The 16516-nt window shown below is 42.5% G+C and overlaps 1 protein-coding gene across 7 annotated transcripts in view; it reads right to left on the reverse strand.

Moving 5' to 3' along the window:
* LOC117504381 (ELKS/Rab6-interacting/CAST family member 1-like) overlaps positions 1-16516 on the reverse strand; it is a 203519-nt gene that overhangs the window by 18135 nt on the left and 168868 nt on the right. For 6 of the 7 annotated variants that reach the window (XR_004558776.1, XR_004558777.1, XR_004558779.1 and 3 more), the window contains one exon: positions 11153-11338. Coding sequence is in view for 1 of the 7 variants with exons in the window: in XM_034163850.1 (XP_034019741.1) it covers positions 11153-11338 (186 nt within the window). In the remaining 6 variants the exon portion in view is untranslated. Of the gene's footprint in view, positions 1-11152; positions 11339-16516 lie in introns of those variants that run through there. The other variant, XR_004558781.1, reaches the window with a different exon arrangement.

Genomic DNA, 16516 nt, shown 5'->3' on the forward strand with positions numbered 1-16516 from the left:
TAACCCTCAATTTGCTCTTGGTGTGTAGTAAGCGCCTTGCATGGCAGAACCCTGACATCGGTGTGTGAGTGTGTGTGAATGGGTGAATGTGAGGCATTGCTGTAAGCACTTTGAGATTCTGATACAGATGGAAAAGCTCTATATACATGCAGTCCATTTACCATTTGGGTCACGGGAAGTACCTCCAACAAAATGAACACAAACCAATTTTTACTACAAAATTTCCATTGGTCATCTTGGCACAAGTCACCAAGGATGACCGAAATATGAAATCTGGTGTGACAAAAGTCTTTGGCAGCCGCCATCTCAAATCTTCACGCCACATTCCTCAAAAATCAGCAATGCAAAAGTAAAACGTATTAGTTAAGGTCGGTGAATATAGGAGGACCTCAAAGTCAGCCAATATCACTTTGTTGATATGTTTCAAGGGTGGATGTGGTGATGCGCAGCAACAGCACATGCGCCCAGACTTGACTAATTTACATTTGTCTATCACAGAGATGATGTGTGCTATCTATTGCACTAGAAAAATCCTTGGAAGGCTAAGACTGTGGCCACAAATTGATATGAAATAACTACACACATAAAGTGATGTTTACATACTGTACTTTAATAATTTTAAATTAAAAATGTTAATTATGAATCAATCTGCCTTTTGGCATTTGTTAAGTTACGTTGCTTGTATGAGCGGGATACCAGGTATATGAATACTAGAGCTCTTGACAAAATTCTACTGTACCTGCATTAATAGGAAATGTCCACCTGGTGGAGATATTGCTCCATTTCAAGAACCATGGAACAAGACAATGACCAACCTCTTGCTTATAGTAGTAGATACACAGTAGGTCAATAACATGTCAAGATATATATATATATATATATATATATATATATATGATGACTGTTTAAAGCACAATGAGAATAGTCCCCAAAGATTAGAATTTTATCCAAAAATTTGGTGTGTGTCCATTTTATAATGAAATCCAACTTTAAATAAAGTCTGAGGTAATCAGAACCCGTTTGATCCGTACAAATATGACAACTCTGAGGAATAAATTTGTCTTGAGGTTTTTTTTAACTGTTTGTTTGCATATCAGTCTGGTATGGGTTACATTAAGGTTATATATAATTATATTATCTCAGACTTTTTGATGACATAATACTACACATATCAATTGTTCCATTAAAGTTAGTACTATTTTAACTGTATGTCGTAATGTCCGAAAATTAATCCTTAAAAAAATGTCCACATTAATAACAAAACAGAAAAACATGAGGCTGTAACTGACAAACTGCATAGCATTTTTTTTATTGTGTTTTAGAGCTACAGAAAAGCAAAGAAGAAAGAAAAGAGGGATGGCAGAGAGACAAAAAGATAAAAGAAGTAAAAGAAAAAAGACAAATGCATTTAAAACAGACAGACTGGTAAAGACATTAAGAATGGATCAAATAAATCTGCACAAAAACCAGCAGTTAGTCTGTGAGAGTGTGTGTGTGTGTGTGTGTGTGTGTGTGTGTGTGTGTGTGTGTGTGTGTGTGTGTGTGTGTGTGTGTGTGTGTGTGTGTGTGTGTGTGTGTGTGTGTGTGTGAGAAATGGGCACCAAGGGTCACACACGTGTGGGCGTCTCTCTCCTGTTGCCCATTTCCACGTGTGTGTCTGAGAGTTTATGCAGACACTGTGCATGTGTGTAACGGCCGTCAAGGACCTCAGCGTCCTATTTAGAGAGAAAACAATCATCCTTGGAGCAGGAAGCCGAGCGGCCTAATGAAAGCAGAGAGAGACCCCGAGCACAAATGGATGAGTCTGAGTCTGCGCTCGCTGCCAGCCCCAAAACTCTGCTCCAATCTAATCCTCATCTCCTCCTTGTGACTTACAATCTCATTTACACACAAACACACTTCCCTTTTCAAAGGCGGAGCTCATAAAAACAATGCTAAGGAGTGGCAATCGCTAAGTACAGCTAGTAAATTTTAAAAAATTCACTATAAAAACAATAGTCTTCCCTTTTTTGTGGGCTTCCTAAAAATTAGAGCATGTGACATACTTCTATTACATTCCCTGTGCGTGTAACAGTGTCATATACGAGGTCTCTTAGATAATAAACCGACCCTTTTATTTTTTTTTTTTAACTATATGGATTTGAATGACATGCGATTACACCAATCATGCTTGAACCCTCGTGCGCATGCGTGAGTTTTTTCACGCGTCGGTGACGTCATTTCCCTGTGGGCAGGCCTTGAGTGAGATGTGGTCCCGCCCTCTCGGCTGAATTCCTTTGTTTCACACGCTGCTCGAGACAGCGCTCGTTGCTTTATCAAAATTTTTTCTGGACCTGTGAGGAATATCCGAGTGGACACTATTCGAGAAATTAAGATGGTTTTCTGTGAAAAGTTTAACGGCTGATGAGAGATTATGGGGTGTTTCTGTCGGTGTAAGGACTTCCCACGGAGCGGGACGTCCTGCAGCGCTTCCAGGCGCTGTCGTTGGCCTGTTTCGAGCTTAAAACATCCTAATTTAAGGCTTAATTCACCCAGGACATCGTGAGAGAACAGAGAAGATTCAGAAGAGGCCGGCATGAGGAATTTATGCGGACATTCCACTGTTTAAGGACATTTTTTTAATGAAAGACGTGCGCGCAAATTCACAGAGTCGTTTCCGTGACGACTCGGCAAATCTGTGTGCGCCGCGACAGGAAAAACACCTCCGTGTTGAAAACCATTTGTAGAATTCAGGCGGCTTTTAATGGCTTTCAACAAGTGAGTAACTGAGAAATTGTTTAACAGCTTGGGCATGTTCCAACTTGCCCGTTAAGATTTCCAACGGAGGTGTTTTTCCTGCCGCGACCCCCCGCGGTCGGGTCCAGCCCGACATGCGACTCTGCTCGCACGTTCTTTCATTACAAAATGACCGTTAACAATGGAATGTCCGAATAAACTCCTCATGTCGACTTCTTCTGAAAGTTCTCTGTTCTCTGACGACTTACTGCGTCAACAGAGCCTGAAATGTGGAAGTTTTCAACTTGAAACGGCGAGACGCTGCCGCCTCGAAGCGCAGATCGCCGTCAGGCGCCGTGGACCGTCCTTAAAGCGACACTACCAGACCAAAATCTCTCATCAGCCGTTAAAATTTTTACCGAAAACCAGCTGAATTTATTGAATGGTGTCCACTCAGTTGTGCCTTACAGTTTTGAAAAAAATTTTATCAAACAAAGCAACAGTCTCTGAGCCATTCCTAAACAATGAAAAAAATCGACGAGCGGGTGGACGACTCCTCACTCAAAGACTGCCCACAGGCGAATGACGTAACCGACAGGCGTGAAAAAACTCTCGCATGCCCACGAGGGTTCAAGCATGTCTGATGTAATCACACGTGATTCAAATCCATATGGTTTTTGAAAAAATAATAAGGTCGGATACTTTTCTAATAGACCTCGTACAGCAAGAATGTGGATGAGTGAGTGAGCGATTTAGTCCATCCAGGCTAGCTTGTGGAGATAACTCAAAAACAACAAACCCTATCATCTTTTACATCTCCGCGTTAAAAGAGCATATACCGAGGACAAACGATCAATGCCAAAAGGAACGTTGTTTAGCATATATAATATCCCACAGACGTGTCTGCTGGAGTGTCACCAACATGCACATGGGCGCACAGATGAGTACTATTTTCCTTGGTATTTAGAGGATGTGAACACTCACTCGGAGTGAAAATGACAATTGTGTTGGGTGGAAACGGCGTATATTATATATTTTATTTTTTTATTGTTTAAATTATTACCTCATTTTATTCATGTATTTTAAAATGATCTTAAAACACAAATGTGCTTAAATGTTTTTGTCATATACCGTATTTTCCGGAGTATAAGTCATGGGTTTGTGACTACTTTGGGACGCCCTGCGACTTATATACTGACTTATATACCGAAAAATCACGTATTTCTTATACATAATAGTATATAACTATTATTAACTATTATAATAACTATTTATGTAGGACTTTCACAGGAATTAAAGCAGAAAATTAAAATCCAAAAATAAAAGAATATATGCCAGTAATACAAAGTAAATGACAGCAATACATAAAAATCCCAAATTAATGAGATAACACAGAAAAAAGTGCAACTTACACTCTAGAAATATGATACTACAGTTTGTGTTTTGTACATTATCTTCATTTTCATGTTTCTTCAGGAAAGGACAGTTTTGAAAATTGCAAAATAAATAAAATTCGTGTGCTAAAGCCTGCTCTGTTTTCTTTTTCTCTTTTATCATATTGAATGCATGGCAGACTAGTGACCTGCTGGTGCTGTTTCCTTGTACGCTTGTTACCTGCTCATTTGACACACGTTGTTGTTTGCCATCAGTGCCATCAGATTGTGGAACCCACTGACAAACCCTGTTACGTTATTTAAAACAGTGCACAAAAGCCAAAAAGAAAGCAAGACCTCTTCAGTTTTCCCTCAGAAACCCGCTATTTGGAGATTGTACTGCAACAGCAATGGCATCTGAAGTGTGTAATTGTGCGGTATTCTCCTTCATTATGACGGCTTGTAAAGTTGTAAATACAGGGACTGAGATTTCACTGAGGTTTCTCCAGTTTGAGTTGGCTCGGGAACATCGGATTTGCCCAGTGGGAGCTGTTTTTACTTCGGCAGATAGCGTCTGACAGTTCATGATGGATTCATAAGAGCAGCGACATAATGCCGGCCGTAGCCAGTAACACTTAATACACTTTTTTACGACACCAAATGCACATCGTTGCACAGACTCCGACTCACAAACAGATGTGCGCTCCCCTCTTGCAGTTTCATGGATGCAAACAGTGTTTTGTCCTGATGGCTTTTCCACATAACGCGTGTGCACGTACACACAGATAGCAGACACCTTTATGTGTGTGTGTGTGTCTGTGCGTCTTTAAGCGTGGAATATGATGCCAGTTCTCTTTCATACTCATTAGAGACGTCATTGAGCCATAAAGGTTATTATTATGACTCCGGTGCAGAAAAACAGTTCTTTGAGTAAAACCTCACCATTGGAATCGGTGTTGCTTCTGTAGTTCAGTTGAGGTTAAAGACTGACGTAGAAACAATCTTTTTGAGAAAAGGCTTCGCTTATGACTGGGCTTAAGTGATGGTTAAAGACGCTGTGCATAAAGTTACCGAGCTAACAAACGCTAACGCAGTGGATACAACTTCAATAAAAGCCTCAAGTTCAAGTTCTTTCAACCTGGGCTCGACTTTTAGATGATTCTGGGTTCATCTTTGAAACGATTTTAGCCAGCCTAATAATGATTTAGACCGCTAGCACGATCGTGGATGAAATGGCTACACAATGTAATTTTGTGGCGCAAGCTATAAACACACAAAGTAAATTGTAAATGGGTGAAAAAAGTCGTTAGGAATAGGAATGTCTGGTAGCATAGCGAGGATCCCAACAGTGTTAAATGTGCATGTGTACCTCACTCAACATGAATAAACTTTTTAAAGTGACCTTTTACATGGGCAGCTTACCTTCCCGTCCTGCCCAGTAAGCAGCACCGGCCTCCACTGACTCATTACAGATCGTTTACAACGTGAATGAGCTCGTCACCAACAATCGACTTGTCTATAAGGATGGACGAGAACTGATGAGAGTTCATCAATGTCGATGCTATTAACAATTCTAATTATTGTTCCAATTTTTTATTGATTCCTGATAAATTTTCTGTGTGGAAAAACGCTGATCTACACAAGTTGTTGCTAGATTCAGAGTTTGGCGCTCTGACATCACATCTGATGTCACAGCGTGTGGATTATTGCAGCACTGAACTGTTAGAAGAACATGTCAGCATTGATAAAAGGAAGTGATCATATTTGAGCCATGCGATTTCAACAGAGTGAAAAATTTGTAATCAGCATTCAACTGGAGCCAGTTTTCCATTCTCATCCCTATGTTTAAGGAGGGGTTCCTGTGATGTGATGTGTTTGGTTTTAGGTCTCTCTAAAGGACCAACAGTTACATGGGGGGACTCATCTATGACATTTTGGACATGTGGCACGTTTTCCTGGGTATAATCCTGTATATGCCCATTTTGGCATCCCTTCACTGGCTTCCTGTCCCAGTGAGATCAGATAAGGTTCTGCTACTAGTCTATAAAATTGTTCACGGACTGGCACCTCCCTACTTACAGTGGGGCAAAAAAGTATTTAGTCAGCTCCTGATTGTGCAGGTTCTCCTACTTAGAAAGATGAGAGAGGTCTGTAATTTTCAACATAGGTACACTTCAACTATGAGAGACAAAATGAGAGAAAAAAAAAATCCAGGAAATCACATTGTAGGATTTTTAAAGAATTTATTTGTAAATTATGGTGGAAAATAAGTATTTGGTCAATAACAAAAGTTCAACTCAATACTTTGTAACATAATCTTTGTTGGCAATGACAGAGGTCAAACGTTTCCTGTAAGTCTTCACCAGGTTTGCACACACTGTAGCTGGTATTTTGGCCCATTCCTCCATGCAGATCTCCTCTACAGCAGTGATGAGGGAGATTATCAATAGTCTTATATGTCTTCCATTTTCTTACAATTGCTCCCACAGTTGATTTATTCACACCAACCTGCTTATTGTAGACTCACTCTTCACAGCCTGGTGCAGGTCTACAATTGTCTTCCTAGTGTCCTTCGACAGCTCTTTGGTCTTGGCCATGGTTGAGTTTGGAGTCTGACTGTTTGAGGCTGCGGACAGGTGTCTTTTATATAGATAACGAGTTCCAACAGGTGCCATTAATACAGGTAACAGGTGGAGGATGGAAGAGCTTCTTAAAGAAGAAGTTACAGGTCTGTGAGAGCCAGAAATCTTGCTTGTTTGTAGGTGACCAAATACTTATTTTCCACCATAATTTACAAATAAATTATTTAAAAATCCTACAATGTGATTTCCTGGAATTTTTTTTTCTCAGTTTGTCTCTCATAGTTGAAGTGTACCTATGATGAAAATTACAGACCTCTCTCATCTTTCTAAGTAGGAGAACTTGTACAATCAGGGACTGACTAAATACTTTTTGGCCCCACTGTAGCTGACCTAATTAAATCCTACGTACCGGCTCAGGCTTTGTGTTCTCAGGGTGCAGGACTACTTTGTGTACCTAGGGTGAATAAGAAGTCTGCAGGTCATAGAGCTTTCTCTTATCGTGCCTCTGTTCTGTGGAATGATCTCCCTGCAACAATAAAACAGTAAGATTCTGTGGTCCAGACTTAAGAAGCACTTATTTTCCCTTTCGTATGGCTAGCATACTGGCATAGTATGGTTCTATGCTTTTTACTCTTTTAATAAATTTTATTAAGAAAACGGAGCGGGCCGCGACCTCAACTTTACCTAAATTCTGGGTCTTTTAGTGAAGCTTAGGGCTAGTGGCTGGCGATCACCTTAGTATTTCCTGTTTTTCTTGTTGTTTAATGCTGACAAATTATCAGAGGGTCACCCCTTTGAGCCTGGTCTGCTTGAGGTTTCTTCCTCAGAGGGAGTTTTACCTTACCACTGCTGCTCTGGGGGTTAGCAAGGTTAGACCTTACTTGTGTGAAGTGCCTTGAGGCAACTCTGTTGTTCTGTTGTGATTTGGTGCTATTTAAATGAAAATAAATTGGAAAATTATACAGGTGCCTCAGTGTTGAGGACCCAACAACTGGAGAAGGTCAACAGGATGCCCACATTTCAGCCGGCTGCAAAAGATAGATAGATTACTTTTGAGCGGTGGGGATGGGCCGGTTGTCTGCCTGCTTTGTTGCCATCCAGGACATAAACGGTGGATGGGGTGACGGATGGCACCAGCGTATGCTCCCAAACCTGACCTGACCCATGACGTACTAATAACCAGACCCCAATCCTCACTCGCATATGCAGGAAAATAGTCCTGGCGGTTACAGCGGATAAACAGGAAGGTGCCCTTAATTAAGGTCCAAAATCTCTAAATTGCTCATGGTGCATAGTTGAGCACCTTGCATTGCAGCATGCTTACATCAGTGTGTGTGTGAATGGGTAAATATTAGGCATCAATGTAAAGCACTCTGAGCATCTGCAAGTAAAGGGCTACAGAAATGCAGTCCATTTACCGTTTCTTCAACTCATGGATCCCGCGTGAGGCCAAACAGGAAGGACTGCAGAGGGTTGAGAATGACTATGAGCTCGAGTTCCTTCTAGCAGACGATTTGTTTGAGCCAAATCTTGTTTTTAAATACATTAACCGGAATCAGTCTGGGGTGTCTGAATTCACTGCAGAGGCTCCCTGAAGATTTAGTTTTTTTTTTTCATGCTGGGAGGCACCAAGTCGATAAACTCCTAAACGAACCCGCTCTGCTCCACCACCCCGTCCCTCTTTGTTGGCTCTTCCTTCAATTTAAGTTAATGCGTCAGATATAATGTTATCGGTGAAAAAAAACCAAAACGAAACTGAATTACTATTAATGTGTGTGCGTGTGTGTGGACATGTGGGTTTCTGTGTGTTTTTACGCACCGACGCGTGTTTTACACTTTATTTTAAGATTGTCCTGGTGGCTTTACAGAGTGCCAGGCATTTTAACAGAGCCAAGCCGAGGCTTGTAAAACACACACGCGCTCGCCACAAGACGTGGTCTGCTGGCACACGGTGGTCTGGAGGGAGCCTGGTGATGTGCATGTAAGGTCAGCCAGGGTGATGGTGAGACATGATGAGGGAAAACGAGAAACACGGGCCTGGATCAAAGAGTGGCGGTGTGTGTCTATGACTGTATGCAAGCAGCGGACAGCGCCAAAAGCAGACGCACGGCGCCGCGTGGCACTGCCGGGGTCCGGTTGGGTTTGGACAGAGCGAAAGCAGGAGACTTTAAGAGTGACATTAAGCAGAGAGATTGCCCGGAACAAAAACAGCAAGTGGTATTTTCAACATTTGTTGGCTGTAGATACTGGCGAGGAGTGAAAAGCGATGGTGGTGGGCGGGTTGGAGAAAAACAAGAACCATGCATTAGCAAAAAAAAAGGGGATGAAAGAAAAGGTCAAATTAAAGCAGAAGAGTTTCCAGTCAATTAATCGTAGGGCACAAAGCCTTATGGTAACTGCGCTCTCTGTCTAGAAACGTTTGACCTCTTTGACCTAAAAAAAACAGGACACAAATCAAATAATACAATAATAATAATAATAACTAGACCTACAAGCAGGTTTACACGGGGTTCAAGCCCCCGACACAGACTGTATCTGGAGCGCGTCGAGCTGAAACAAGTCAGATGACGCGAACTAGACCTTCAGGCTCATGCACGTGATGGCAACTATCTTGTCAAGTTTGGTGTTAATAGGAGTTATTTTAGGCAAGATAGAAAGTTGAGGTAAAAAATAATAATAATAAAATAAAATTCAGCTCTCTAGCATGACTGGGTGATTTTTTTTTTTTTTTTGTGAATTTTGAAGGGAATTATTTTTTAATTTCTATTTTTTTGCTGCATCATGGCCATTATGAGCTTTTATGCTCCCAGTATGTTTGGGTTAGCTGCACTTTGGGTTATTTATCCTCACTTAATTGATGTATAAAGCAAGTTGTGACAAACTGGAAAACACAAGTTTGGAAAACATAGTTGCCTTTTTGAGATCTTGTTCCAGAGATGAGCAGTTTTTTTTTCATTCAGTGGAATAAAATAGCTTTCACACCTCATTATAACGTCAGCTTAATTTGATTGTCAAAAGCACTCACTCTTGTCAAATCGGCCTTCACAGCAGCCCACGTAATTAGCATTACTTTAAAGTAAATTTTTGTTGAGAAAAGCTTAAATTATTTTTTGAATGATGAAGAATAACAGAGTGCTGTCACCTTCCATTTAGTTTCTCTGTATCTAAAGTTCTTCCTTATTAAATTATACTTTTCAGTACATCTTAATCTTAAGTGTCATATTCTTCAGCCATGAAACTGTGATTCATACCAAGCCGTAGGTAGGGAGGTAGATAAGTCCATCCCTCCAGTTTGTTAACATAACCACTCACAAATAGTAAATGATATTGCATTAACAACCTGAGTAATATTTGTTTAACTCTGATGCACTAAATCCATCATAAAAGCAACTTTGCTTTGCATACGTAACGTCCGATCACCCTGCCATCTGCGGGATGGCTAACGGATGCTGCGCTGATGAAAGAAATTTACTAAATCAAAGAAGTAAAGTTATTTTCTGATTGCTTACCCGTGGTTACATTATGAAACTCCTACAACACGGTCAGACCACTACACAACACAGCGGAAAGGGATTAGCCATAAAAAAAAGAGGGCCACGTGAGGTATGGAATGAATGGAATCTGTGAGAGAGAGAGCGTTTTGCGGACTGAAATTCACTTTTGTGGTCACAAATCCACACAACCCTGCAGGAAAATTTCTGTACGAACGTAGCCGAAGCAGACACTTCTTCAGTCTCCCTCTGCCTCGCCGTGCAGTACGTGCGGTTTTGAAGTCACGTGGATTTCGAAATGAGCTTGTCAGTTTTCCAAAGCCTCGATCTGCTGGCCACCGAGGCCACCGCTGCTTGTCTGCAGCAGCAGTCCCCCCAAAGAGACGTGCAGAGGTACGGTTATGAGGACTGTAGTGTGCTGCACCTAACCGCACGCTCTGTCACACTGCCAGTGTGTGCGTGTGCACGTGTAGAGTTACTGGTTTTCAATATATATGGCCTGATATGTTTTCAATATGGACAGAGAGGCTACATGCGGCCAAATGTACAGAAACTTTTAAATTCAATTACACAGTTTGCATTCAATATCTAAAACACACAGCTTGTTGCTATGAGAACAGGGGCTACATCTCAGCAAGGTCAGACTTGCTTTTCCTCGTCTCGCCCGTCTCTTAGATGACATCTCTTTTGACGGTGAAATAAATATTCTTCTCACAGCATGTGAACAAACCCTCCTTTCACTGCCAACGGCTGGAAGCAGCATTTACAGTTTCTGCTCTGCAGCCAAGCGCTTGTCGTCAGGTGACCCACCGATGCAAATCATTTCAATTATGTCAAAAGGGAAGCAAAAAAAAAAAAAAAACTCGCCAGGCCAACTGACGTGACCTGACATCTGCACACGAGTACATACGCACAATAAACACACTCCTGTGGGTTATTTGGGTTTTTCAAACACAGATTCTAGACTTTCTGCACGAGCGCTTCTCCTCACCTGTTCCTGCGTCATGCTGTGCAGCTGCGTGTGCCAGGAGGCGGAGTCAGTGCGGTGATAGGCAGGGGGCGGGGCAAAGTCCTGCAGTATGACAGGGTCTCGCTCCTGACACAGTGAGGTCAGGTGACTGATGTACAGCTTCAGCTTGCTGCGGTTCTGATTGAGATCCAGGAGAGGACGGAGAATCTGGAGGAGGGAAAGAGAAGGAGAAAGGTCAGAGGTCAAAGCGGAGGAGAGGACGATACGGATGATAAGGTTTTAGGGATTTTGCAAGACAAACAAAAACACACACACAGAGAATGACGCACAGTTAATGCTGTTTGTTTTGGGAAATAAGAAACGCATGTGGTGCCAAAAACATAAATTATAAGTGAAATGAGAGTTGGACAGATTTCAACATGCAACAACAGGGGAGGACAAGAGAAATACAGTACGTCCAGAAAGTATTCACACAGCATCACTTTTTCCACATTTTGTTATGTTACAGCCTTATTCCCAAATGGAGTAAATTCATTTTTTCCCCTCAAAATTCTACTCACAACACCCCATAATGACAATGTGAAAAAAGCTTGAGATTTTTGCAAATTTAAAAATAAATAAATAAATAACACAGCCTCCCCGGTAAGGTCTATTCCAGAGTACTGGAGAGGAGAATTCGATCGATGGTCGAACCTCGGATTCAGGAGGAGCAGTGTGGTTTTCGTCCTGGTCGCGGCACACTGGACCAGCTCTACACGCTCCATCGGGTGCTCGAGGGTTCATGGGAGTTTGCCCAACCAGTCCACATGTGTTTTCTGGATCTGGAGAAGGCATTTGACCGTGTCCCTCGGCGCACCCTGTGGGGAGTGCTCCGGGAGTACGGGGTCCGGGGTCCTTTGCTAAGGGCTAGCCGGTCCCTGTACGGCCGCAGTAGGAGCTTGGTTCGCATTGCCGGTAGTAAGTCAAACCTGTTTCCAGTGCACGTTGGCCTCCGCCAGGGCTGTCCTTTGTCACCGGTTCTGTTCATTATTTTTATGGACAGAATTTCTAGGTGCAGCCAGGGTGTAGAGGGGGTCTGGTTTGGGAACCATAGAATCTCGTCTCTGCTGTTTGCGGACGATGTGGTTCTGTTGGCTTCGTCAAATCAGGACCTTCAGCGTGCACTGGGGCAGTTTGCAGCCGAGTGTGAAGCATCCGGGATGAAAATCAGCACCTCCACATCCGAGGCCATGGTTCTCGACCGGAAAAAGGTGCTTTGCCCTCTTCAGGTCGGTGGAGTGTCCTTGCCTCAAATGAAGGAGTTTAAGTATCTCGGGGTCTTGTTCACGAGTGAGGGACGGATGGAGCGTGAGATCGATAGATGGATCGGTGCAGCATCTGCAGTGATGCGGTCGCTGTATCGGACCGTCGTGGTGAAGAGAGAGCTGAGTAGGGGGGCAAAGCTCTCGATTTACCGATCGATCTACGTTCCGATCCTCACCTATGGTCATGAGATTTGGCTCATGACCGAAAGAACGAGATCGCGAGTACAAGCGGCCGAGATGAGTTTCCTCCGCAGGGTGGCTGGGCGCTCCCTTACAGATAGGGTGAGGAGCTCGGTCACTCGGGAGGAGCTCGGAGTTGAGCCGCTGCTCCTCCACGTCGAAAGGAGTCAGTTGAGGTGGCTCGGGCATGTTTTCCGGATGCCCCCTGGACGCCTCGCTGGAGAGGTGTTCCGGGCACGTCCCACTGGGAGGAGGCCCCGGGGAAGACCCAGGGCACGCTGGAGGGACTACATCTCTCGGCTGGCTTGGGAACGCCTTGGGGTTCCCCCGGAGGAGCTGGAGGAGGTGTGTGTGGATCGGGAGGTCTGGGCGGCTTTGCTTGAGCTGCTGCCCCCGCGACCCGACTCCGGATAAAGCGGAAGAAAATGGATGGATGGATAACACATGAATTTATGTGAAAAGTGAAGGAATTAAAACAAACATAAAGTGATGTACAGTCCATTTATTCTAAACCAACCAGTCAAGTCTCAAAATACAAACAACTATTTCCAGCTATTGAAATAAGCTCAAAATGTTTGAATTGATCTTATTTAATTGTATTGTTTTGTTTTATTAATTTTGCTTTCATTGCTGTTAGTTGTGACAAACCTCTTCTATTGCGTATTGCTTTTTGTTGATGTTTTACATTATTGTAGTTGCCAGAATGGCTGGTTGCCCAGCTTAATTGGGTCCGTTCTTTGGGACCCTGCTCTTGTGAAGCACCTTGAGACAACCTGCGCTGTGAGTTTGTGCTATACAAATAAATAGAATTGATTTGAAAATATGAGGAGCCAAACTACACAATACCCCTTAACTATACTTAACCAGGTCAAATTTGTATCTGTATCTATGTGGGAGGAGTCGCATTAACAAGGTTTTGTGACCAAATGACAATGTCCAACAGACAGATGGACGAATCCCACTGCTACAGCTCCTGTGATGTGTTGTGGCGGAATTACTCATAGTCTATTCTTCTATACTAGCTAACAGTACCCGTGGGCGTGAAGACATAAAGTGCCAAGGAAATCTGACATTTAAACCCAATGACCTTGACCTTCCCCCAAATGATTGACCTCTGACTGACCTTTCCAGGGCAATTCTGGAATCCACCAATGTGTGTGCCGCATTTGGCCCATATCCGGTTGAAAATCAAATTCTTTGACCAAAATTAATTCTTCAAGAGTAAATTTCAGGGGCAGTCTTTACTAACATATCGAAACTGGCAGGTATCACCAAAAGGACCTGAGAGGAGTAGGCCAAATGAAGAGACAGGCAGACATGTCCTTTGACAGGTCTGACAAAGCTGGGCACAGCTTATTGGTGGAGTGGAACACAAGGAATTTTCTTACAAGAAAGCAACTGAAATCTGGGCTTGAGTCTCCTATGTGCCTTCTGGCAAACTGTAGCTGAAACCTCACATCTTTTATAAGAAGATCCTTCTTTCTTTCACCCAACCATGAAGTTGTAGAACTGGAGATACAATATACTGTATATATTGTGTCACTGTCCAAAAACCTATGAACCCGAGTATACTGTACGTCGCAAGAACGAAGAAGTGTCTGCTTTGGATGCATTCATACTAAATCCTCGATGTGTTGTTGTGCTGAGCTGACTTATTATTTAAGTTTTCGAGGGAAACTGCTGTTGATCACAAAATAGCCCTTTATTCATCTGATTTAGTCCATTTCTATGGAAAAACTGTCTGTCTATCTGTGTCACTGACAGCCACACCTACTCCTAATCCATCATTCACTAACCACCCAGCATGTGACATGCACATCTATGGGATATTACAGTACGTAAACGAAACCTGGTGCCATCAAAGTTAATCTAAATTTAATGAGATTGTCCTCATTCTTGTTCCCTTTTCGTGATAGGAATTATTGTTGATGACGTATTGTGTTGACAAACTGTAGGGGGCGGACTCGTCTACTTATCTGTCAATGTGTACTCTCACTGCATTTTACAGGATACATGACCAGGTTTTTCCACAGTCTAGGAATGTAAAAATAATTGTATTATAATACAGATAAAATGTTCCCCTCCTGATGGAGGTGGCACCTCTAACAGTAATAAATCACTCTAGTTCACAGAAATTACACACCAAAGTGCAATTACTGTGGTAACTACATAGTCAGATGCCTTTGAAGCAACCTTTGGTTTATGAACTTGGCTGCTATCGTGTGGCTCAAGGAAACTAGTTGTGGCTAAAGAGAAAATACATCTCTTAGCCTCGTTCGTTAAGCATTAAAATATTACAGCGCTAAAGGACTGTAACAAGGATGCAATATTCTCTAAACTGGCCTGGGAACGCCTTGGGATCCCCCAGGTAGAGGTGGTTAATGTGGCCTGGGAAAGGGAAGTTTAGGGTCTGCTGGAGCTGTTGCCCCCGTGACCTGATCCTGGACAAGCGGTTGAAGATGAGCAAGTGAGTGAACAATGGACGAAAATGGTTTTGCTAACATTTGGGCGAATTTCCTGACACTTGCATTGAATAAACCTGCTCCTAAGTAGGCTTGACTTTACGGTTATGTTGGTGTCACAACCAATCCAGCAACTGTTTCATAGACCTGAGGAATGAGGTATCACACCAAATCATCAACGGTTTTATCCACATAACACTGTAATCTACATAGGGAGAATAGGACCCCAGGTCCAGTGCAACTAAGTATGTTTTTGTGGGGGTGGTGACCTTAATTCTGTCACTGTACCGTAACGAGACAAGAGGACTATTGGCTTTGGCAGACATCTGTGCACATCATCCCGGTCTAACGGTCCACTCTGTGTGTGGCAATTACGCTCAGACGAGCAAAACAGATCCGACACACAGTCTGGGATGACTGGGCCGCCCACAATAGATATACAGACCCACACTTGTCCTTAGGGAACAGGAAGATTTAAGTTGAGAGGAAGCATGTTAAGAGGCCTACAAGTGTGTGTGTGTGTGTGTGTGTGTGTGTGTGTGTGTGTGTGTGTGTGTGTGTGTGTGTGTGTGTGTGTGTGTGTGTGTGTCAAGTGCACTTAATCCCAGTGGCGTTTGTCTGCAGCCTAGGCTCTGTGTTCAGCATACAGAGCATCTCTGATGGCAGCGTCCTTTCATTCATTCATATTCCTTCTCTGAGCCACTTATTGTCATCTCAGGTTTCTACTTTTTATCTTTGTGCATTTAATCAAGACAAATTTTTCTATATTGTACATTTTTGCCATGATGTGTAGTAAGGGAGTTTATTAAAAATATTGAGCCACACCCCTCCCCATTTCTCCATGTAATGTAGAGTTGTGTCAGGAAGGGCATCTGGTGTAAAACTTGTGCCAAATCAACCTGCAGACCCACCTCAGATCTGCTGTGATGATCCGGAGTGAAAAACAAGGGAGCAGCCGAGGGGACTTACTTTTAAACAATAATACAACAACAACAACAATATTCTAATTGTAACATTTCAAAATTTGAGCAAAATGTAAGCATTTGTAATGTAATAATTGTTGTTTAACAAAAAGGCTTTAAAGGGGAACTGCTGAATTTTTCAACCTAGGTCTTATTTGGTTTTTGTGGGGTTCAACTTTTCACAGAGAACATAAATTTTTAATCAGTCTAGTATTGAATTCTTGTATTTTCTGGATTATAATTTAGGGTTAAAAAAAAGTTTTGCTGGTCCTGCATTTTATATTTCAAAGCGACATGTATGAAAAAATATTGCATTATCTTCTATGGCCACAAGATGGAAAATCTACATGCGTGAAAAGCTGCTCCTGTTGACTCCCTGAACAGAAAGTGGTGGTAATGCACCATTAAGATGGATGCCAACTGCTGTAAAGAAGATGATCTGAATGATGAGGACATATTAGGTCTTACAAAATGAGT

The sequence above is a fragment of the Thalassophryne amazonica genome, chromosome 22 (genome assembly GCF_902500255.1).
Source record: "Thalassophryne amazonica chromosome 22, fThaAma1.1, whole genome shotgun sequence".
Taxonomy (NCBI): Eukaryota; Metazoa; Chordata; class Actinopteri; order Batrachoidiformes; family Batrachoididae; genus Thalassophryne; species Thalassophryne amazonica.